The following is a 22,803-nucleotide window of genomic DNA, read 5'->3' as shown; positions in this document are numbered from 1 at the left end:
ACAGGCCCCGGGCCACTTATACACCCCCGCACGTGCGGGAGGCGGGGCCAGCCCAGGGCGGGGCGGGGCACGGGGACCGGCCTACAGGCAAAGCCGCAGGTGGGGCCTCGCTCTGGAGGCGCGGGCGGGGTCGGGGCTGAGGGGCGGGTCTGGAGGAGTTGACCGCTCGGCAGGTGCCCCGCAGTCAGCAACGCGCCGCGCGTCTCTTCCTCGCAGATGCTGCCATTGTAATCCACCCCCGGCCGGAGGAGCCGCCGGATCCCGCCCGCCGCCCGCCGCCCGCCGCCCGCCGCCGCCGCCGCCGCCGAGGAGAGGAGCCGCCGGCGCAGCCCCCGGGCCTTTGCGCTGCTTCCGGCGCGGGTCCAGAGCCGATCCTTGATCCGGACCCCGGATCTTGGATCTGGCCTCCTCGGGCGGAAGCTAGTGGTCCCGGGTCGGGAAGAAAACAGGTTCCGGATCCGTCTGCTCCCGGAACCGGACGGCACAGGGCCTTCTTGCCCCCATCCCCCGGCCAGGCTTGGAGAGGGGGAGCCCGCGGAGCGGCCAGACTCCTTGGAACACCCAGGCTCCGGCGTGGGTGGGAGGCCTTTAGCCTGGGGACACGCTTCTCCCCTGGAAGTTTCAGGACGACCTGGCACACATTCCACGTGGGTCGGTAGTGGCACGCAACTGGGCACCCTGCGAGTGGGGTGGGGTCCGAAGAGTCCGAGGCCGGCTCCCCTCCAGGACGTCTCTCCTGGAACGCGGCTGGGGGCGGGGGGAGCCGAAGCCCGTCCGGCGCAAGAGGGGCCGGAGGCTGTGCGCCCTTCCCTCCCAGCCTTGGCGGGTCGGGAGGGCCGGGGGCCTGGGGCCCGTGCTCAGGGGATGCGGGCTCACTGGGCGTGGGCCGGACTGGCCCCCGCTGGCTTCTGCTCGTCCCCCTTCCAGTCCGCCCCGTCCCCGGAGCCCAGCCTGGGAGCGCAAAAGTAAAAGTCGCGACCAGAGCGCACCCCCGGCAGACGCATGACCGACCCTCTGCACGACCACCGTCTCCGGGGGCCGCAGCGCCACTCGCACGGGAGCGGAGACAGCGCTAGATCCATGTACACACCTGTGTGCCCCTCTATATATATGTCACATAGAATGTATATATGTTGGGAACATGTTCGCTTCTCCCGTGTATCGCCGCCGTGCGTCGTGTGCCCCTCAGCACGGGGCCCTTGCCGGGAAGGGGGCTCCGGCGCTGCCTCCCTCCCCAAGCAGCCACCACCGCCCGGGCCAGTGCCCGCGAGTTCGTCCGCCTGTCCGTCCGTGTCCTCAGCTCTGTCCACGCTTCGATAGGCCTGACGCAGCCCCAGCCCGGGGCCGCCCTAGAAACTTCCTGTACATATAACTGTAAAACGGTGAACGTGTGTATTATATCCGGCCTCGTTATATAGTGTATATATATGTATACATATACATATATATAATATATATGAAGACTGTAAATGTTAAGACGACTAGTGTTCTTATTAGTATATTGCTTCACACTGAAGATTGTGTGTATCGAGCTGTTTCTAAAAGATGTTTATTTTCCTTAAGAGTAAAAAAAACAGTCATTGCATTCAGAAAAAAAAAAAAGTCAATAAAGATACAACGATTGTTTTGGAATTCTGCAGCCCGTGGATTCTGACCAGATTCTGCTGGGAGAGGGGCCAGGCTCTGGGGGAGAGGGTTGTAATGGAGGGGAGGGGAGTGGAGGGCTCTGGGGACCTTACTGCAGGTACAGGAAAGAAGCCCTTGCTGCCCAGCCACACCCACGTGACCTCCGGGGAGGGGACAGCTGTCCAGGGGACAGGGGTCAGGCAGGTGAGACTGACACCCAGACACACAGGGAGACCCAGGTTGTAGCTCCTGCTGTCACAACAGATCCCCAAAGACATGGAGCTGTCCTCCCATGTCATCCCGGGACCTGAAGGGAGTAGAAGCTGGGATAGGAGGCAAGTAGGAACAGCTGAGACCATAAGGACCCTAAGGGTTAGGAGATGATATAGCCCAAACGTGCGGCCCAGTGATCAGTGGGACCCAGGTCAGCTGGAGGGAATAAAGCTGGGCCTCCCAAACCGAAAGGCAGGTAGGGATGGGAAGCATTTGCCTGGGTGCTGGGGGGACAGATGGCCCAAAGGATCCCCTCTGGCTGGCACACACCCCCCTCCCCAAAGGAGCAAAACCCAGATTATAAATAAGTTCATTTTTTATTCTCTGTATAAAACTTCTCAACCTATGAAAATAAAGTTTGCAAAAGGCAAAGTAACACTTGGAACCTCAGAGGCCAGGAGGCTGGCGCACCACGATCTACACTATGCACAGGTCTCCCCTGATGGGAGGGAGGTGCCGGGGGCAGGGCCCTTCGGCTCAGTGAAACGCACCCCTCTTCCCTCTGGACGGAGAGGGAAAGCCCAGGATTGGCGGCCCGCGGAACAGTTGACCCCCGGCGGCTGCCAGGCCCCGGCAATCCCCCGGCTGGCCACCAGGGGCCAGCACCATCCTGGCCGCCGCTCATCGAGTGCTGCAGCGGGCTGGGGAGGCCCCAAGGTCAAGTGCGGAAGTCCCCAAGGGTCTCCAGCCCGCCAGGGACCGTGCACTCCGTGGGCGAGCCTTGGGCCCCGGGTCTCCGGCGCTGCCCTCGGCCGTCGAGACGTAAACAGGGGCGCTGGGGCTGGGCCGCCGGCGGGGGTCTAGCTGGAGGTTACGGTGGTCCCGCCGCCCAGGCGCATGAGCATCTGCTGGCAGTCATGCAGCAACCGGCGGTCACCGAGCTTCTCGAGCGTGCGTGCCGCCTCGGCCAGCATGCCCACTCGCTGCCCAGGCGCCGACAGGAAGCCGGGCGGCAGGTAGCAGGAAGCCAGGAGCAACGCCTCCGCGTGCTCCCGCCTCGTGGGCCGCGGCTCCAGCTCCGCCGCCGTGCCTGCACACACGCACGGTGGCACGTCAGGGGCGGGGCCGCGCCGGGGGCGCGGCTCGGATCCCTGCCCCGCCCCCCGGGACAACCGGCCCCGCCCCAGGCTAGCCAGCACCCGCCCCACCCCCCCTCGCCCCCCTCGCCCCCCTCGAGCACGGAGCCTCGCCCCTTCCACGCCTGCCCGTGGAGCACAGACCGCATACACAGTCGCGCGTCCCACAAAAGGACAGTCGTCCCCACGGACTCTCAGGTTAGGCCTCCCATCAGGGAGCCACCACGAAGTCCCTCGGTCCCTGTGTGTCTTACACACAACCTCCCTCTGCAGCCTCCACCTGGCGTGTGGCCCTTCCCACCTGGGCCAGCTGTCCTTCTCACCTCCTTTGCCGCAGGGGCCGGCCCTCCTCCTCAGGCTGCGGTCCAGGAGCTGGTGTGTCCGTGCCGGGCTGGCCCCTGCCATCAGCCGGGCAGTGGCTTCATGTAGGAACACCTGGGCAGGAGGAGCCAGGAGAGGTTCCAGCCAGGCCCCCGCTCCCTCCCGACACCTCACATACGTCCCCATTGCAAGCCAGGGCCCCATGGGCACTCACCCTCCGCATGGCAGGCCGGAAACTCTGCGCCAGACGCCTCAGGCCACTCAGGTCCCTCTGGAAGCCACGGAGCTCAAGGGCAGAGGCCTGGGCCCCACTGCCCGGGCCCGGTGAAGCCTGGGAGGGTGCCGGCGGCTTCTGCCGCTGCCACAGGCTGGTGCGCGCCACAAGGAGCAGGTCACACAGGAGCAGCTGCATGACCTGGGGTGGTGGGCAGGGCAGGGCAGGGCAGGGGTCAGGGGGCTCTGGCTCTGGGAGGGAAGAGTGGGGGCCCGTGGTGCCAGGGGCCGGCTCCGGGCTGCACTGCCGAGGCACTGCACCCGCCTCACACGTGCAATGCAACAGCAATGCACCGCGGGGCCGCCCGCTCTCCAGGCCCTGCCACACCGCTCACCCCAGCCGTCCTCCGGGGGTGGGGACGCTGAGGCCAGAGGGGGCAGCCACTCTCCCCTGGACCCAAACCTTAGCCCCCAGTCTTGTACTGTTGGGCTGACCCTGCAGTCTTCTGCAGCCCAAGGGGGACCGTCTGGGGAGTGGAAAGGCCAAGGCCCCCGAGATCCGCCAGGCCCCTGGCCCCAGCCCTCACCTTGTCAATGGAGCTGTCGGCTGGCGTAGCGGCCAGGCTGTCCTGAAGGTACCCACTGGCCTTCTCACACACGGCCAGGCTGGCCGGGCCAGACTCTGCCTTCCCACGGCCCAGCAGGGCCCGGGCAGCCTTGAAGGTGTGCAGAGCCGCCCTGGGCAGGGGTCTCCTGTTGGCGCCAAGGCAGAGGTGTGACGGTCAGACCAGGCCTCAGGCCCTCGCTGAGCTTCCCCTGCCCTGGTTCTGGCTTCACGGGAAAGAAATGACGGGACCCCAACCGCACAGAACAAAGCTGGGGGTCGGGGTGGGGGCACGAGCACGCGGCCTGCGCTCACTCGGACTCCTGCAGGGCGCGGGGCAGGTGCTCCACCAGTGGATACAGCCGCTCGGCCGCCGCCTCATCCCGCCGGAGCCAGTGAGTCACCACAGCCGTCAGCGAGGCCCACCACTTGGCCACCGGGTCTGTGCCTGCAGGAAGCAGGGCCGGAGGGGTCCCTGAAACTCGGCCCCACCGCACCCAAGGCCGAGCTGCTGTGGCGCTGGGCCCAAGGGCGTCACGGGGCGGGGAGGCCTGGGGGCTCACCGGCGGTGGCAGCCATGCTGGAACCGATGGAAAAGCTGCAGGCAGGAGCCCCGGCCACGTCAGAACAGCTGTTCAGCAGCTGCAGGTACCCGAGGGCATCGGAGAATTCCCTGTGGCAGGAGAGGACTGGCTGTCGGGACAGGTGGCAGGGGTCCCGAAACGGATGGCCCTCCTCCCCTCCCCCCACGGCACAGCCTGGCTTCCTGGCTCCTCAAAGTGCGGCCATCCCCTGCCGGGCTGGTGGGGGAACTGAGGCCACGGTGACCCGGCTCTGGCCACCGACACGGGTCCCTGGACGTAGCCTTTCCCAAGCCCCACTGGCGGGGGGTGGGGGACCTGGCCTGCTGAGGCGCACAGGGACACTCACCTGTCCCCATCGGCTGACCCGGGGCCGGGGCTGGGCTCGGCCAGGCAATGCAGCGCTCGCTCCAAGAGATGTTCACGGAAGAGCTGAGTCACGTGGGCCAGGGGGTCCACTGTGGGGAGGAGTGGGCGAGTGGGGCGGGGGCACGGGCCCCACCTCCCCGTGCACAGGCACTTCCCTGCACCTAGGACTCTTCCCTGGGCACGGGGGCGCCTGGCTCTGAGACAGATGAAAGCTGGGGGATAAATACTCTGCCCGCACCCCCCGTGGACAAGATAACCTACCTTGGGCACACGCCCTTCCTGACCTCCTCACACCACAGTGGTGTTGCCTGGGAGCACCTCCCAAATCAACCACCTGCCCCCCAATCCCTCTTCCTGTTTGCCTCTGAAGAGCCCCAACTGAGACAGAGCCAGCCTGGCCTCCCTGTTCCTGCAGCCCCCGTGGCAACAACGGATGGTGGGGCAACAGACCAGGGTGGGCAGGGATGAGGATGAGGAGGGGGGTGGAGGGTGAGGCCAGGGACCGGGGACGGGCGCAGGGCGAGGAGGCACCTGGGCTCCCGGCCGTGCTGTACAGGCTGTCCCGCGAAGCGCTGCACACGGCCCAGTCCCCATCCACGAAGAAACGGTGGCCCATAGGGTGGCAGAGCCACTGCATGGCAAGAGGCACTGAGCCGCTCTGTGCCAGGGAGGCCTGGCGGGCACTACTCAGGAAGAAGCGCTGCGGGGGGAGGAGCGGGCTGAGACCCCAGGCCCCGGGCTGAGACCCCAGGGGGCCTGGAGCCCACCCCATAACCAGCTGCCTCTCCCGGGCAGCCCTCAGCCCAGGGAGACCTCAGCCCCGTCCCCCACCGAGCCCACCACCTACTCACCGTCAGAAAATGCAAGGCCCGGGGGAGACTGGTCTTGACCCTGAGCGCGGTGGCCACATAGATCTCAGCCAGCGTGGCCACGGACATGGCCTCCCCCGCGCACTCGGCCAGGTTCAGGGCACTCAGTGCCAGGTTGGCGGCAGCCAGGTGCCCGCCCGAGTACTTCCCTGGAAAATGGGAGGGCATGAGGCTGGGCGTGGCGCAGAGGTGGCGGGACCCCCTCGGGCCCAGCCCTCGCCCGCCGTACCCATGGTGTGCAGCTGGTGCAGCTTGTGGTAGACAAGGGCCGCATCGCGGGCACTGGTGCGGGCGTCCACCTGCAGGGCACCATCCCTCCGCAGGCCCCCCGCCCGGCCTGCCAGCCAGCGGCCCACCCAGAGATGCTGCAGCAGGTGGCGGATCAGGCTCCAGAGCAGGCTGCAGGCCAGGTCCAGGTGGGAGGTGGGCAGGGGCCGGCCCAGGGCCCGCAGGGCCAGCCACAGCTGCTGGGCGGCCTGGGCAAAGTCCCCCTGCGGATGAGGGTTTTCCAGGTGAGAAAGGTGGGGTCAGAGCATCCCCAGCACGTGCCACCCCTCTAGCCCCGGAGAGCCCTCCATCTTGGGCTCCCCGCCATGACCCCACCAACCCCAGCAGTGCCAGCTGGGTCCCCGGGGCTCAGTGGGGGTCTGAGGGGTAGACAGGAGTGGGGAGAACAGGGGAGATTCACGGTGTGCCCGGCACCTTCCCAGGTGCTGCTCAAGGACCCAGCCCTGCCCGCCCTCCACACCCCCGGGGTCCGGCCGCTTACCCGGGCCAGGTCCAGGTCAGCCTGCTTGCGATGCCTCCAGAAGTGCACAGCGGGGCCTGAGTGGGGCCGCGTGACCGGCTCTCCGTAGACAAAGAGAAGTGCCAAGGAGAACAGCACCAGCAGCCCGTTCATCAGCCAGACCAGTGGGGGCAGCAGCCACGGGGCCCAGCCAGCGCCATCTGGGGGCAGACAGAGGCTGGGGACACGGCACCCAGGAAGTCCAGAGCCCCAAGCCCACAGGCCCAGGAGCTACGTCCCCAAGAGTCCCCCCCTCGCACTGCCCAGGCTGGCCTGTCCTACCTCTGCCCTCAGCACCCAGCATGCTGCGCCCAGGACCATGGTAGACGCTGGTGGCATCAGAGGGGCCAGCGGGACCCCGGCTGCCCAGCAGGGAGGCCAAGGGGTTGCAGGAGAGACAGAGGAAGACAAGCACACACAGGGCCAGGCGGGAGCGGTCCAGCATGCCCCGGCTGTGGGGGGGCGGCAGCTGCTCTGGCTTCACCTGGGGGGGTGGGCAGGGCGGTGAGAACGGGGCAAGCACAGCCCAGAGAGCTCAGCTCAGAGAAGGAGAGATCAGCTCTGCCCCCAGCCTTACTGCGGGACCCCCGCCCAGCTCTCTGTCTCTAAAACGAGAGGTAGGACACGCCCCAGTCCCGGGACTCAGAGGATGTCGCTGGATGACAGGGAGGGGGCAACAACGTGCGGCCCAACCTGGCTGTCCTCAAAGACTGGGCTGTCAGGCTCCGAGTCACTGCCACTGCCACCACTGCTACTGCCCCTGCTGCCAAGGGACAGTGGGCTGCGCTGGAAGGGCGAGCCAGCGTCTGAGGGTGGCGGGCTCAGGGTGTCCACCACCTCTGGCTTCTCGCCCTCCATGGGCACGTCTGTGTGGCCTCCACTGCCGCAGGCTGACACCAGGTCCTTCAGACATTCTGTGGGCCAGAGAGGAGCAGGGCTGAGGTGAGGGCTACACACCCCACCTCGCCCCAAATCGGAGCTGAGGACCTGGGGGAGCTGAGAGCCAGGGGAAGGCCAAAGAGGGGGTGAAGGGCCCTTGCAGGGTCAGAGCTTAAAGTGAGACCAGGCGTGGAGGGGAGCCAGGACTCACTGCTTTTGTGGGCAGCTGTGCGCAGACTCAGGTTCTCCTGCTTGAGTCTCTGGTTGCCCTGCTGAAGGAAGCGGATGTAGTCGATGGCCTTGCGCAAGACAGCGGATTTATTCAGCTGCAGGCGGTAGGAGGGAGATAGAGCACAGGTGGCCGTCAGGCCAGACAAGTGGGCAGCTAAGCACAAGGGGCGGGACTGCTCTGCTACACAGCTGCCTCAGGACCTCTGCACCTGCTGTTCCTTCTACATGGAATGTTCCTCCCAAGTAAAATGCATACAACAGCTTACGGCTAATTGCTGTCACCACCGTTCCACCTTCACGCCTTGCCCCCTCGCCTCCTCCAGGCCTCTGTTCACATACGGCAGGCATCACCTTTGCGAGGCCTCCCCTGACCACCCGATTCAGATCTGCAACTCCCACCATCCCTCTTCCCACCCCGTTTTCTTTCCGGCACAGCACGCATGCCACCTGGCAAACCCCACACGGATCTGTCCTGCCTGTTCGCACCCCGCCGCCCCGCCAGAACGTCAGCTACTCAACAGCAGGATTTTTGCCCGTCTGTTCACTGCTGAATCCCCAGCACCTAGAAGAGCCCACACAGCACACGGCCTCCATGAAGCTCAGCTGAACAGAGCCGGCAGGCCCGAGGAGTCTGGAGCCCCAGGCCTGTCTGTCCAGGTTCAGCCCCATCCTCCTCTTACCCCCAGGTGCCTCCTCTTCCCCCCAGGTGCCTCCTTCCCCAGGGCCACCCCATCGGGGCCTCTGCCCGCACCTTGGCCTCTGTGCCCACCACCAGGTCCTTGAGCTCGACGATCTTGTCATTGATGGAAGAGCGGTAGCGTTTCTCAATGGCATTGTGGGCCGTACGCTTCTCACCTCGGCTCTGGGCCGAGCCCGGGGCCTTGCCACCAGCTGCCAGCCGGTTGATGGGCAACTTGTCAGCGTCCACTACCAGTGGCACAGTCGCCAGGATGGTTCCGCCACTCACCAGGGTCTGCGGGGCCAGGCACGGTTAGCAGGTGGACACGCATGCATACAAACCCCACGCCCCCCTGCCCTGCCCAAGCCGCCCACCTGCAAGGGCGCTGCCTGCACAGCCATGCCAGGGGCCAGGGAGCTGATGCCTGCCGCCTTCATGGGGGCTCCCACGTCTGTTTTCACAGTCGTCAGGAGCAGCGAGTCTGCCTTGATGAAGTGGGGCTGCAGCAGGACCTAAGGACAGGAGGGGGCTCAGCTGTGGGCTGTGGGTCTGGGGCCAGGGCCACCACCTCCCTGAGGCCGGGCCAGACCCCCTCACCGGGACCTGCTGGACCTGTGAGGTCACAGTGGTTGTTCCAGGGGCCACCGTCGGGGTGGCTGTGGCCGTCAACAGCTGCTGGGGAGCCGCACTCTGGACCTGGTTGTGCAAGGAGACGGGCGGGACCCCTGGCAGGGCAGCCAGGGGCAGGCCAGGCAGCGACTGCGCGGTGCTCGCCGGGGGGGTCCCTGCAGAGATAAAGGCTGGAGCTGCGGACACAGGCTGCCCTAACCCACTTCCAACCCACCCCGCAGGTACTTATCACCCTGTGACCTTGAGTGAGTCGTTGTTACCCTCGTGGCCTCAGGTTACTATGCGGACAGTCCCTGCCTGGGGCTCTGATGCAAGCGTGCTCACTTCCCAGCTTCCCAGCCAAGCACGTATCTGCTGTGGAGGCTGGGAGGCTGGGAAGCGGCGCTTCCCGAGAACTGCCGGTGACGGGAGCACCTCCAGCAGCGCAGCAGGGACCCGATTTCTAGAGCCTGCAAATTCCTCCACTGAGACCACAGCAGACCCTTCTTCTGGTGCTCCTGCTGTGCCCCTCCCTCCACACTCCCCCCTTACCTGTGGAGAAGCCTCCAGGAGGGCTGGGATAGCCCAACACAGGGGCAGAGCTGAACTGCGGTGGGGCTGGGGCCGGAAGGCGCTGGGGCAGGAGAGCCCCAGGCAGCGGCTGGAGGGTGGTCAGGGGCGCTGGTTCCTCCTTGATAGCAGGCCCCGCGGAGAAGGCAGGCACGGAAGGGTACATCTTCAGGGGGGTGGGTGCAGGCTGGGGAGGGGACAAGGGTGGGGTTGTCGCCTTGGTCCCCCCCAGGAAGCCTTCGAGTGGGGAGCTCATCGTGGAAGGAGGTGGGGACAGGCTGCCTGGGGAGCTGGCATCTGGACTGGCGGGGTCTGTGCCCCCTGCTCCGCCCCCAGCGAAGGGCGGCTCGAACAGGCCCGGGAAGTCACTGTCTTGGTTGTTGATGAGCTGAAGCATGTCTGCGGTAAGGAGGAAAAGCTGTGTAAGCAGCAGAGGGGCTGGTGTCACGGATTTGCACGCCCCCCGCCCCCCCCCCCCCCAGTGTACCTGTGGGACCAACGCCATGGAAACAGAAAGCCACCCCCAGGAGCCCCCACTCACAGACACCTGTGACATCTGGAGCTCTGCCAGGTGCGTCAAATGGCCTTGCAACACTGGACGAGCCCAGCACCCCCTGAGGCCCACCGACCTGCCCCAGGACGAGGCGAAGGCAGAACTGAGGCCTGGGCCCGCAACTCCCGGCTTCAGAGCTGCCTTCGCCAACCCACTCCTCTGTGGGACAGACCGAGGCTTGGGGCAGAGCCAGCCGCTGGCCAAATGTGTGCCAACCAGAGTGTCCCTGTGTGTTCTGGGCACAAGCCCAGACCCCGTCTGCAGCCAAGCAGCCTCGGGACCGGCCATTCAGGCTTCAGTTTCCCCTCGACAAAAGCAAACGCCGTCTGTCCTCTTTCCTCCTCATACAGACTGGACACACTGCCTGCCGCGGCCCTGGCCTGGCCACAGGCCCTCTTCCCCAGCTGGCGACCAGCAGCCTGGCTGGGTCAGCCTAGGGCCCTCTAACCCACTGGGGGAGCCACCCACTGGGCCAAAGTGCTCTGCAGGATCCACGCGCAAACCCTGGGAGCCCGAGATGTACCCCAGGTCCCCAGCCTGGGCTTCCAGCTAGGGCTTCCTCTCACTGGGCCTCAGTTTCCTCATCTGCACAAGACAGATGAGACCTTTTGTGGCAGGATGGCCGCACGGAGGAGAGAGTCAACGTCGCCTGAGTCCCTCCTACTGACAGGTGCCAGGCAGGAAAGCGACTGCAGAGGACCTCCCTGCGGCCTCCAGGAGAACAAGATGGGGGTGCCAGCCTCAGCCTCCTGGGTCCTCAAACAGAAACACGTGGCGGGCCCTCCAGGTTTGCACAGGTCATGGGGCATAGAGTGCTTTCACCTGCAGGACCTGCTCGCTCCCCAGGCTTCATGAGCCCCTTTGACAGATGGGGAAACAGGCCCAGAAAGAAAAACTGGCTGAACCCAGGGGGCCCACTGTCTAGCAAGCTCAAGAAGCCCTCCAAAATAGGAGCCCCAGGAGACGGATGGACAACCGGCCCTCCTCCCTGCGGAGCAGAGGATGTGGGAAAGCCACCCTCTCACGCCAGACGGGGGGATGGGGGTGACTACTGAGGTTGGGGAGGGGTCCGCCAGCTGAGAGTCGAGAGCGGGTACACCTCCCCTCAGGGCACCGGGGATGAGGACCCCGCGATGCAGATGGAAACTGTAATAAAGAGGTGGGGGGTCCTCCGAAAAATACCTTCGAACGTGCAGTCCATGGCTCCGCGGCCTGCGCCCGCCGCCCCTCGGGGCGGTCCAGGCGACTGGCCTGCCGGTGTCCGCGCGCTGACTTCACCTGCGTGGCCTGCCGCGCTTTAAAGCCGCCGAGCGCGCCACTGGTCCCGCCCCGCCGGCCCCGCCCCCGCCGAACGGCCCCGCCCCGCCGAATGGCCACGCCCTCCCGGGGCCGCGGGCCGGGCATGGGGTGAGCGCACGCGGCCAATCAGCGGCCGCGCCACCGCCTCCTGGGGCCCCGCCCCGGCCCCGCCCCACCCCCTCGGCGCGCGGCTCGGCTTGAGCCCCGCAGGGCCGGATGGGGCCGGGGTTACTCGCGGACGCCGGCCCTCAACCCGCTCGGCGCCGACGTCCGCAGGGGTTACTGGAGGTCACGTGCCCCTGCTCCCACCACCTCCGAGAGCGCGGCGGAGCGGGCGTGGGTCCGGCCAGGTGTGCCCCAACTCCGCATCCAAGTCTCTGCCGCACCCGACCGCATGGACCCCTGACAACAGGTCACTGTCGGGAAACTGAGGAAGGGAAACCCCTACCCCAAAGTGCCCAGCAAGTAACAACTGGAGCTGACGCCCCACACAGGCATCCCTTTGCAGAGGGGCCTGGGTCTGGGATGGGGGTCGGTGAAGGTCTCACCCCCTCCCCCGCCCGACCAGCAGTCTCTGGGTGAAGCCTGATTCACTCACTTATTCACTGTAGGGCCGGGGAGTCCAAGAGGCAGCCCAATCCCTGGGACAGAAGGTGAGGAAGTCGTAGGGTGACAGGCTCTGGGGGTCTTTGGAGGGGTACCTGGGCCTACCTCCCCTTCTGTGTAAGGTCAGAGTTCCACAGACACACATGAACATAGCCTGGCCAGCAGCCCAGGTTGCCAGCTCGGGCTTTTGTAGCCAAACAGACCCCGGGCTCAGGCCAGCCTCCAACTGTGGCCGGGCCCACCCCGGTACCTTCTCCTGGTCTCCTGCAGCCTCGGAGGGTGTTGGGGGACTGGAGAACCCCCGGCCCGGATGGCCCTCCCTCTCCAGGAGGCTAGCCGAGGTAACGCCCCACCCCCCATCCTCCTTTGTCCGGGTCCTTCCATGGCCTTGCAGGGGGTGCCAAGGGCAACAGAATTCTCTAGCACCCTCACCTCCGTCTCTCCTCAGCCGGTGGGTGCTCACACCCTCCCTCACCCCCAAAAAACAAACAAGACACTGCTGTTGGGAAGGCTCCTCCCTCACCTCAGTACCGTGAGACTGGACGACACTGAGGCCTGAATTCCAAGGCCCACACGCAGACACTCGCCTGAGACTCTGAAGGGCCGGGCGGGCCGGGGCCAGAGCCAACCGCCCCGAGGGGTCAAGCCCTCCCAGCTCCTGACCCATCCTTCTGCCCTTCTCCCTTCTCACTCCCCTTCTCTGAGCCTTCACTCCTGGCCTCGGAAGCCCCCCCCCACCCCACCCCCGCGGGTCTGAAAGGCTGGCCCGGGATCCCGCGGTGCGGCCCCTCCTTGGGTGAGCTGAGCACTCGGGATCCCGCGCTGTGGCCCCTCCTTGGGTGAGCTGAGCACTCAGCTTCCCGCATGAGGGAAGACTCATGGCCCACGTGGCTCCTGCACGCACTCTCTGCACTTCGGGCTCGGCCTCAGTGGGCCCACCTGCCCGCCCCCAAGCCTGACTCCTTTTCCTCTCCTTCCTCCTAGCCTGCCCTGATCCTATCAGGACCCAACAGGAAAACTGAAACCTCCTCCCCCCTCCCTGGCTCGCCTTCAAACCTCCCTCAGAAGGCAGATGTGGGGCAGCCCTTTATTCTCCTGCGCGTTTACTCAGGCCATGGTGCAAATCCTGGGGGGGGGCCCCCCCGCACCACGAACCTACAGGAGCCCAGCTCTGACCGCCACGGGAGCCTCCGGCCCATCCAAACTGCATGAGGCCTTGCACCCTGAAGAAACCCTGCTTGCATGCTTCCTGGGACAGGGAGCTCACCACCTCCACTACACGGCCTGGCCCACGAAGCCCAGATCTGCTTCTGTGGCAATATCTACTGCCCTTTCCTAAGTGTATACTAAGTGTGCCAGGCACTAGGGTGCTGGAACACAGCACGAAGACGTCCCTCGTGGAGCTTCTGTTCCATTTGTAGACCAACGGTCTGCAAATACAGGGAGGAACGGGGTGCAGGTGGTGATGAGCACCATGAAAAAACGGAGGCAGTCAGGGCAGGCCTCTCTGAGGAGGTGACATCAAGACAGCGAGGAGGCCGGTGTGGCTGAAGCAGAGGGAGCCAAGGGGGTGGGGGTCAGGGAGACAGTCAAGAGCTGGAATTCCAACCCACATTCGTCTCTCACCTGAGCCAAGGAGACCATTTCTCAGGGAACGGGCAGGAAAGGGATTTGCAAGGTCACAAAGTCTGCACAGCTGTGAAGAATGGCAAACGGTGCAAAGCAGCAGCCCCGTCCCAGCTCCGCCCACTCGATGGAGGGCGCAGGGCAGTGGTGGGGAGAGGGGGGCTGCACCCTGCCTGCCACCCACCCTGCTGCTCTCTGAGGAGCCCGGTTGGCAGGCTCACATGTCCACAGCCCGCGTGTGTGCAGCAGGGACACAGGCTGCCCTTTGTGTGCGCAGGGCTGCCCGGGGGTGCAAGTGGGTGCCGGCTCTTCCTGGAGTGGGACGGGCCCGGTGCCGAAGCCCCAGGGGAAGCTGGGCGTGAGCCCTCTAGACGGACGAGGTCACTAAGGCTCAGAGGGAAGCCACGGGCCCCAGGTCCCCTGGCTGCCAAGTGGACAATCTGGGACGCAAACCCAGGCCTGCCAACCCCCAAGCCCGCAGCCCTCAGCCCAGCCTGCCAGGGGCAGGTGTGAGCCCCAGGGCCAGCCTGGCTCTGTCCCACCTCGCTGCCACCGCTCACCCCAGGTCAGGACGTGTGTGCAGAGTGGGACACGGAGGGGAGGCAGCGCGAAGGTGCAAGGCGCAGCCCCAGCACCACCTCTGCTCCGAGGCCTTCCTAACTGCCCTTAGAGGAGCCCCCCAGGGCAGGGTCAAGGCCTGAGCCAGCTCTGTGACACGCAATCACTCAGCACGGGGCTGAGCACAGAGGAGACCAGATCGAGGGGCATATGCACTGCCAGCCCCACCCCTGCTGGTCCCTGGCCATCTGAGTCCGGTGAGCCTCACTCGCCTTGTCTGCTTTCAGAAGGCTGTGTGCTACCAAACGCCCCCGCGCTCGCCCAGCCTGTTCCCTCTGCCACGAAGGCCCTTCCCACTATCATCTGTCCACCTGCAAACTCCTACTCCTCTCTCAAAACCTGCTCTGAGGTCACCTCCTCGCACTCTTCCCCCATCAGCGCCACCCCACACGCCGCTCCCAGTTACACGGACCAAGTGACCCTGAGCACGGCCGCTGGACAAATTGGCCAGCACCAATTCCAACGTCCTGTCCTGGGTGTGGCCTGGGGGTAGAGACTCCTTCCAGCAGCTGGGAAACAACCCATGGGCCTGACGCAGCAGCAATGTAAGGGGCGGTCCCGTCCTGCTGAGCAACGTTCCCGTCTAAATACTGCTATCCACTCCTTTACATTAATTATATTTCTCCCTTCGGGGTTGTTTCACTGCAGCTGTTTTAAACCTGAAGTGGGTGTGTTGTTTCAAAGGCAGCATGCTGCTTCAGAGCTGCAGGCTGTTTCCGGAAAGATAAACCCCTTTACGCTCTCCCTGCAATGTTTCCCATTTCCTCGGAGCAGCCCCAGCACTGGGTTTTATCGTTTTACCTACTTTGGGTTGCTTTCCTTAGTCCCCACAACTGTGTGACTGGAATCTCAAAAGTGCTTTAGTTTGCATCCCCAAGGCTGCCTTGAGGTGTTCTGCACAGCAAACCATCAACTATGGCCAGAGACTCAGAAACACCTGCTGTGCTCTGGCCCTCCTCCACCAGCTAGAAATGGTCTATCTCCAACAGGTTCTTGGCCTGGGACGCAAGCCCCGCCGGGCCTGGCCTTCCTGCTGCTCCTCACCCCCTCGGCTGCCATACAGGCTGGGCAGCTGGGGGGCAGTGGAGGCGTCTGCTCCTTGTCTATACACTGGGTGAAGAGGTGACCATGGCATTTCTGAGGCCCTCCCCTCTCCTAACACAGGTGCAGATGTGCAGCCCCAGTCAGGTCCCGGGGTCAAAGGGCACATCCAAAGGGCCTGTGGCTGGCAAGACACAAGGACAGAGACGCTTCCTCTGGCCGGCGCAGTCATTCTCACCTGGCCTGCGCTTATCAGCTGGGCAAAGTCCGGATCCCAGGCCTCTGCCTGGTGGTGACCCCGCCTGGGGCTGACCAGGTCACTCAGGATGTTTGTGTCCAGTGAGGTGACCATCGGGCAAGAGGTAGCTCCCGGCACGCTTCTCTCCGTGCCCCTCAGAGGCGCGAGGGCTGGAACCACCCCCAGCTACAGCCTCACCCCCCGCTTTCCAGGGGAGCCGCTGCAGCCGAGAGGGCAGCACACGGCCACGCTGGGGGGTGCCTTCTGCTTCCGGTCAGCAGGCCGGGTACCAAAGGCAGGAAGAGGGACGGAGAGCGGGTCGTGTCTGGTGGGAGAGGCTTCTCCCAGGCTCTGTCGTGGGAACGAGGCGGAGGCACCGCACGGGGGCAGAACATGTCAGCGGCGTGGGGAGGGCCTGAGGGGTGGGACCTGGAGGGACGGGAATCGTCACGGAGGGCAGGCTTGGCCCACCGTACAGGTCTCGAACGCCATGCTGGGACAAGGGGACTTCATCTCGGGGCACTGGGGAGCCACGGTGGTTAGGGAGCTCAGGAGGTACGCGCCGGGGCCAAGAGCTGGGCTGTAAGCCACCGTGAGCTTGTTTCCTAAGGAGGGCCCGTGCTTGGTGGGGCCAGGGAGACAACCGGGCATGAGAGACCACGGGGAGAGGCCTGGGGGCAGGGTGGCCCCCATGTGTCCTCTCCACCAGGCTGGCCTGGACCCCAGGAGGCCCGGCCCGTGCAGTTGATTTAGGTACTGGGCAGAGCAGTGGGCAAGATGCCGGAAGGCAGACACCTGGGGTGCAAAGACAGAGTGAACTTGGGGAGCCCAGGCAGAGATGACTACAAGCCGTGCGCTGGAGCCCCAGGCCCACCCGCGGGAGATGCGCGGGCCCCGACAAGCAGCCATCTCCACTCGCCTCTTCTGCACTAAGCACACGTTCAAGACCTGGTGAATTAACCAGCAGGGAGGTGAGGACTGCCCCGGAACTAACAACAACACTCGCGCGGGGGAGCTCTCACATGCCCTCTGCCCACGGCCACAAAGGACCCCAAAGCAAGAACAAGAAAAGGAGGCCGGGAGGAGACAGACTCACCAGGAGTCACGGTGCACTGTGGCGGGGGCAGTGCCTTCAGCACAGAACCTGCGACTCCTGGTGAAAGTGCCATCCCAAGAACTGGTCACATGACAGAGAGTCTGGTCGAGGCAGATGCCCGGGCTGGGTGGGGCTCAAGGCCAGTCCTCAGTCTCATGAGTCAAAGGCTCTTGCCTGGGATGGGGAGGTGGCTGTGTGACCTATGACCCCTCCCCAACCCCCAGCATACCTCCACGTGGAGTAGCCTCCTGGGTCCCCTGCTCTATTGCCCACCCCCACACACACATGCACACACTTTTAGGAGCCCAGCGGTTAAGAGCTTGGGCTCTGGAGCCCACAGCTTGGGTTTGAATTCTGGCTCTGCCACGCTCTGGCTGTGTGACCTGGGACAAGTCACTTAACCTCTCTGTGCCTCAAGGCCCTCATTTGGGGCTGTTGGGAGGACTCAGTGGTCAGCACAGTGCCTGGCATACAATAAGTGCTGAATGAGTCTTCTCTACTCGTGCTGTGATCATCCACCCCAACAGCCAGAGGGAACTTCCGACACAGAACCCAAGCATGGCATTGCCCTGCCCCAATCCCTCCCCCAAGACTCCCCACTGCCTCTGGGATCCAGTCCAGCTCCCCATCCCGGACTCGAGGCCTGCCTGGCCCTCCTCTCAACCTTCGTTCCTCTCAGGGGACCTGGCGACTCTTGGGCCCTGCCAGCTGGGTTCATCTGCAAGGCTGCAGTAGGGCAGGAGTGGGGGTCCGTTTTGCTAACCCCAGAGTGGCCACAGGCCCCATGGACGTGTCTATCCAGGTGGTGGGAAGTTTGGGTCCTGTGCTCTTGGCCTGTTTCCCCATCAACCAAGTGCAACATAGCAACCTAGGAGGCAACTCAGGGGGGCTGGGATTTGCTGTCTGCACAGTGGGCAACAGCCTCCTAACTGGCCCCTGCTTCAGCGTCTCCCCCAACCCCTTCTCTGTAGAACAATCAGAGCGGTGCTTCCACAGGTGTAAGCGAGCCGGCGCAGCTGCTACCTCCTTTCCCTGCCGACAAGGGTCCTCGTTCGTTCGGCCAACCTGCCCAGCCTCACCTGTGAATCTCCAACTCCTCGCCGTGCCCTCTGCGGCGAAGACATCCTTCCCAGCGGGTCCTGGGGCTGACTTTCAGGTCTCACCCCACCGCTCTACCGGAAGCTGTCGCCCTGCCCCGGCTCGACCACAGGGTGTAACTAAATATCCGTTTGTGGGTTTCCTTGGCGATTTTTGTGCTTCCAAGAAAAGGGGAGCCCAGATCTGTCTGTGAACCCCTGGTGCCTAGGACGGGGCCTAGTAGATGCTCAATAAGTGTGTGCCGAACCCATGCCCGGCGCCGGCTAGGAGAAACGGACCCTGGGGGGCAGGGGCTGGAGGACGCCCGCGCGCCTGCGCAAGAGCTCCTGCGCCGAGCTGAACTCTCGGACCGGAGGGAATGACCGAGAATAACCTCCCGCTGACGTCAAGGCCGGAGCGGGGGCGGGGCCTCGGCGATGCCCGGGTCCCAGGCTCTCGCCGCGGCCGCCTCCGGGCTGAGGACTCACTGGCCGCGGGGGGCGGACCGGGACGCCCAGAGGCGCACGTGCCCAGCGCCGAGCCTCCAAGGACCCGGAGCGGCCTGAGCAGCCAGGGCGGGCGCGGGAGGCTCCGCGCGGACAGGACAGCGAGGCCCACAGCACTCAGCGCAGAGACGCGGGGCGCCCCGCACGGAGCCAGCGCCAGCGCCGCGCCCCGCTCCGCGCCCGCACTCCGCGCCCCGCGCCGCCCCGGAAGACAAAGGCCGGCGCCTCCTGCGCGCCCCACTCGCGCGGAGCCCAGTGGCCCTGACGCACCTTCGATGTCGGTCAGCAGCGCCGCGTCCAGCTCGCTCGGCTCGGCCAGCGCCTGCTCCAAGGCCGCTTCGCTGAAGGGTGGCTCGTCCATGGCGCAGTCGCCTCCTCCCGGCGGCCCACCCGGCCCGCCGCCGCCGCTCCGCGAGTTCGCGTCACGCCCTGGCCTCAGTGGGGCCCGGCACCCGCGAAAAGTTCCTCGGCAACTGGGCTCCCAGGCGGCGGCTCTGCGGGGCGGGCGGGGGCGGGGAGGAGCCTTGCGGGGAGCCCCGCCCCCGGTGGACGGTCCCGCCCCACCTGGAGAGCGCGGGGCCGGCTCGGGTCTGGCCTGCACACCTACCCGGCCGGCCCCTCCGTCCAAGTGCCGACTGCTGCGGGGCTTCGGCAGGCCCTGGCCTCTCCAGCACCAAGCAAGGGGGCCGAGTGGAAGCCCCGGACTGGGTCCGTCCCAGAGGTCTCTGGACTCGGGGAGGGAGGTGACCCGACAAACCTCTTTCCGAGAGTTGGGTCTTTAGGAGACAGACCCGTCCAAGACCTGCTGTGTGGCCTCGGGCCAGGCAGCAGGCACCACTCTGTGCCTCATTTACCTCAGCTGTAACGGGGCTTGATGATGCCTCCGCGCAGGCTGGCCCGGACGGTAGTGACCATGGCTGGCTGGGCCTGTGAGATGAGCCTGGCCCTCCTCAGTGTCCAGATCAGCTGGGCCTCCTGAAGAGCCTGGAAGAGGCTGGAATTTCCCACCGTGACTTAATCTGGTCTTCTCCCAGGCGCAGCTGTGGGAATGACGGAAGGGTTGGCCTCCGCGCCCAGGAGGACAGGAAGAGCCACAGAGTTCAGGAGCTAACCTGCACAAGGTCACACAGCTACTTGGCGCAGCAACAGGGCTGGGCCCCAAGGCCCTCTGACCCCCATCTCCCATCCAGCTGCTCCTAGGAAGAGACTCACATCTCGGTGTCTGTCCCTAGGAGCAGCTGGGATGAAGGAGCAGACTGTGCTTTAGACCTGGGCCACCTTGCCCTGGATCATGACAGGCTGGGGCCAGGTCAGAGGAGGCAGCTAGGCTGGGGAGAGGGCTGGACCCTGGACCCTGGGTCCTGTGGATTGGGGCCAGAGCTAGGTGGCAAGGGAGGGGTCTAATGAGGTGGACTGAGATAAACCAGAACTAACATCAGGTACTGAAAGTGGGAAAGCAGTGAGCTCCCTGTCCCTGGAGGTATGCAAGCAGAGAGGCACCCTTGGTAGGGGCAGCCAAGGCGACTTATCAAAGGCCTGGATCCCCAGGCCTCCCTAGCCCCCTGCCTCAGTGAATCCAGCCATCCCGAGTACTGCTTTGCTCAGGCTCCAGATATAGCCTGTCTGGCCACACCCTCTGACAGAGTGAAATTAGTGGCGCACTTTGGAAGGGGGGTGCCCAGGCCAAGAGAGGCCTTGGAGGCCCAAGTCCCTGAGGCTCAGCCTAGACACGCAGGGCTCTTTGTTCCCCTCCCAGAAGTGGCTGCTGTGGAAAATTACCCAGAATAGGGGTGGCCAGGACACGGGGGCCTCCAAACCACATCTGTTCCCCAAGTGGCCCTGCTCAAGGACCCCCCCCCAGGGCCTGGCCCTCCGGATGAACTTATGGGGAACAGAGGGATCCCCCTTCTCAGCCCCTTGCATCCTGACGCCCTAGACCCCACCCCCCCCCCAAGTAGGAGCCAAGCACCCAGGGGACCTTGGGAATCTGGTGGCTTCCCTGAAAATTCCAACAGTCCCTCCCGGGGAGAGGAGGGGGTGCTAAGTGAAGCCTGAAGACCACCTTCTCAGAGTCAGGAAGCAGGTCCGGGTTTTCGCTTGCTTGCTGCGTGACCTGGAACCACTTACTTCACCTTTCTGAGTCTCTGTAAAATGAGAACACCCCTTCCTGCCATCACTCCGCAGAGGCAGGTAAGGTGTGTTGGAGTCATGGTCACGACAGACCTGCCTGACTGTCCTTTAGACGCGTTTACCGCATATGTAAAGAGCACACTCAGTCAATATGCACGCATAACTGCAGCAGTTTGGGAGAGAAGGTGAGGCAAGGCCCACGGAGACCTGCAGCCTGGACTCGAGCCGCCAGTTGCAGTGAAGCCTGGCTGAAGCCTCCTGTAGGGCCCAGCCGTGGGAGGGGGTAAGGATCTGCCACCAAAGAGACCACGCTTCGCTGCGCAGCCTGAGACCAGCCGGGCAAGTGTCCAGGGGAGGGTGGGGAAAGCAGGCTGGGGCTGCGGCTCTTCAGGGAACCTGCTCCTCTGCGGGCCCCTCCCCCGACCCTCCCGGGGGCTCTGCGCTCGCACCGCGCAGCGTGCCGGGGCTGCGCGCGTCCACGTTAACCCCTTACTCCCCGGTAGGACGGCATCCCATTTCACAGGTGAGGAGAGCGAGGCCGCGGGGACGCGCGCCGGGAGCGGCGGGGGCGCCGGCTGGGGGCGCCGGCCGGACGAGCCCCGCCCCGGCCCGCGGCGCAGCCAATGGGCGCGCGGCCTCGGGTGGGGTGACGCGGCGTCAGCGACCGGCTCCCAGCGGCCGGGTCACGTGCGCCGCCTGACCGACCCGGGCGCCCCGCCCCGCCCCGCCCCGCCCTACGGCCCGGCCCGGCCCGGCCCAGAGCCGGCGTCCCGCGCGGTCCCCGGTCCCCGGCCCACGCGGCCCCGTGTGCCAACTGTGAGGCCGGGTTCATTTCTGCCCTGGGCGTCCGAGAGGCTCAGGGGCATCTTCTGTGGGTTCAGAGCCGTTTGGGCAGGTGTCCAGCGCGGGCAAGGCCAAGCCATGTCCTCGCTGCCCGAGCTCAGGGATGAGTGGCGGGGCAGGCACGGGAGTTGCCAGGGCTGCCGGCACTGGGCGTAGCTTCACAGGCTACCGAGACCCCTCCCCACTCCTGGAGCCTCCTTGCCACCCACCTGCCCGTTTGTCCTTCATTCTGCAGCAGCCGAGCTGGGACCTGCCCAGCTGTGGCCGAGGCCGTACAGAGCCAGCAGGGAGCCTTGGGTTCCCCCCACCCCCGCATCAGACATAATGGAACTACATGGCCCTTGACATGGATGATTCTGGTCCTAGATGACCTTGTGTTCTCATGCCAGTTTGTGTTCTCATGACAGTTTGCCCTCTACTGTGCGCTGTGCAACTCATTTCTAGCTCTCTCTGAGCCTCTCTGGCAGTAAACCCTCCACAGAAGAGCTGCTTGAACCCCAAGGTCTGCAGCACAGTGAGGGGTGGGCCTTACAGACATGGAGAGTGAGGCATCAGCTGACACCCATGGGCCACGTCCAAGTATACACGGGTTCTGATTTTGAGTCCATTGTCAAACGTACATTTCACCTGAAGGCTGGATTCCTGGCTTTTCTTGAAAAATGGGACAATCTGGCAACAGCAGGCTACAACGGCCTGTGAGCTTCCCCAGTCCACCCTGACCCTGGAATCCACCCAGGCAGGGCCCTGGAGGCATTGGGTTAACTACCCATGACCCCATTTCTCACATCATCCGGAGCTCAGGGACCTGTCCCAGGCCTGCAGCCCCGGGCGGGGGTGGGGAGGGAATGGCACGTCCCTTGGACTCCCTGGTGCTGAGGGCCTGGACCCCCTGCACAGACCCCCTGATGTCCACCCAGCAAGAGCTGGCAGGGGCTCCTCTGCAGCAAACGGTATTTCTGGGTGAGTCGTGCCTGTTCAAGTCCTCTTGTCTGCCCACCCTGGCCCCTCAGGACCCCAAAGAGACCCTTTCCTTGCAAGAGGGGTGGTTGTAGAAAGACTCCTCCTCGGGTGTTTCAGTGGGGGACTGGCGGGCAGGGGGCCGTGAGCCATGAGCGGACCCACGGTGCTCCCACGCTGCCCCCGTCTCTCCAGTCTCTGGCTGCTCCGCCAGGGCCTCCCTGCCCTGCAGGCCCCGGAAGAGGGCTCTAGGGCTTCCTGGCTGCAAAGTGTCCTTGATTCTGGGAACTGGACCAGGCTGCGAGCTCCCCGAGGGCAGGACCTGAACGGCAGCCCCTCCCTTCCGGCCGGACCAGGCACCCCGCAGGCTCTCAGGAACACGGGCTGAAGCCCGTGGCATCCCGGCAAGTCCACGGTGGAGTCTCAGGGCCAACTCACTGTGCACGGGTCAGGGACACAGCGCCTTGCACAGGGGACATGCCTTCCATTCACAGGGACGGGGCCCCACACTTTGGAGGCTGCTCCC

At 65.1% G+C, this 22,803-nt stretch overlaps 2 protein-coding genes across 8 annotated transcripts in view; one reads left to right on the top strand and one right to left on the bottom strand.

The window, feature by feature from the left end:
- RAI1 (retinoic acid induced 1) overlaps positions 1-1,632 on the top strand; it is a 107,311-nt gene extending 105,679 nt beyond the window's left edge. For all 3 annotated transcript variants that reach the window (XM_068530899.1, XM_068530900.1, XM_068530901.1), the window contains one exon: positions 217-1,632. In XM_068530899.1, coding sequence (XP_068387000.1) covers positions 217-231 — 15 coding nt within the window. In that variant the 3' untranslated portion in view covers positions 232-1,632. The remainder of the gene's footprint in view (positions 1-216) is intronic.
- A 565-nt stretch (positions 1,633-2,197) lies between these two features.
- Positions 2,198-18,872, bottom strand: SREBF1 (sterol regulatory element binding transcription factor 1). Of its 5 annotated transcripts, XM_068530906.1 has the most exons (20): positions 18,618-18,872; positions 11,423-11,518; positions 9,670-10,086; positions 9,106-9,293; positions 8,883-9,020; positions 8,581-8,802; positions 7,810-7,924; positions 7,413-7,633; positions 7,002-7,203; positions 6,702-6,880; positions 6,162-6,423; positions 5,915-6,081; positions 5,595-5,763; positions 5,044-5,152; positions 4,677-4,786; positions 4,429-4,561; positions 4,097-4,262; positions 3,511-3,711; positions 3,299-3,410; positions 2,198-2,929 (listed from the first exon to the last, which is right to left on the bottom strand). In XM_068530906.1, exons 1-20 carry the CDS (start codon positions 18,706-18,708, stop codon positions 2,700-2,702), a joined length of 3,528 nt encoding a protein of 1,175 aa, XP_068387007.1. In that variant the 5' UTR covers positions 18,709-18,872; the 3' UTR covers positions 2,198-2,699. The 5 variants fall into 5 exon arrangements, with proteins under 5 accessions (XP_068387007.1, XP_068387004.1, XP_068387003.1 ...); XM_068530903.1 differs by lacking the exon at positions 11,423-11,518 and having other exon boundaries at positions 7,810-7,867; XM_068530902.1 differs by lacking the exon at positions 11,423-11,518 and having other exon boundaries at positions 18,618-18,871.
- Between the last annotated feature and the right edge of the window lie 3,931 nt (positions 18,873-22,803).

This window comes from Eschrichtius robustus, chromosome 20 (genome assembly GCF_028021215.1).
Source record: "Eschrichtius robustus isolate mEscRob2 chromosome 20, mEscRob2.pri, whole genome shotgun sequence".
Classification (NCBI taxonomy): domain Eukaryota; kingdom Metazoa; phylum Chordata; class Mammalia; order Artiodactyla; family Eschrichtiidae; genus Eschrichtius; species Eschrichtius robustus.
The sequence above is the reverse complement of the archived record's forward strand: the minus strand, read 5'-3'. Positions and strand labels throughout refer to the sequence as shown.

Coding starts and splice junctions, on each gene's coding strand:
- SREBF1 (XM_068530906.1), bottom strand. CDS start 18,708: ATGGACGAGCCACCCTTCAGCGAAGCGGCCTTGGAGCAGGCGCTGGCC. Junction 9,021..9,105: donor CACAGGTCCAGCAGGTCCCG/GTGAGGGGGTCT, acceptor TCCTGTCCTTAG/GTCCTGCTGCAGCCCCACTT. Junction 4,263..4,428: donor CGCGCCCTGCAGGAGTCCGA/GTGAGCGCAGGC, acceptor TGGCGCCAACAG/GAGACCCCTGCCCAGGGCGG.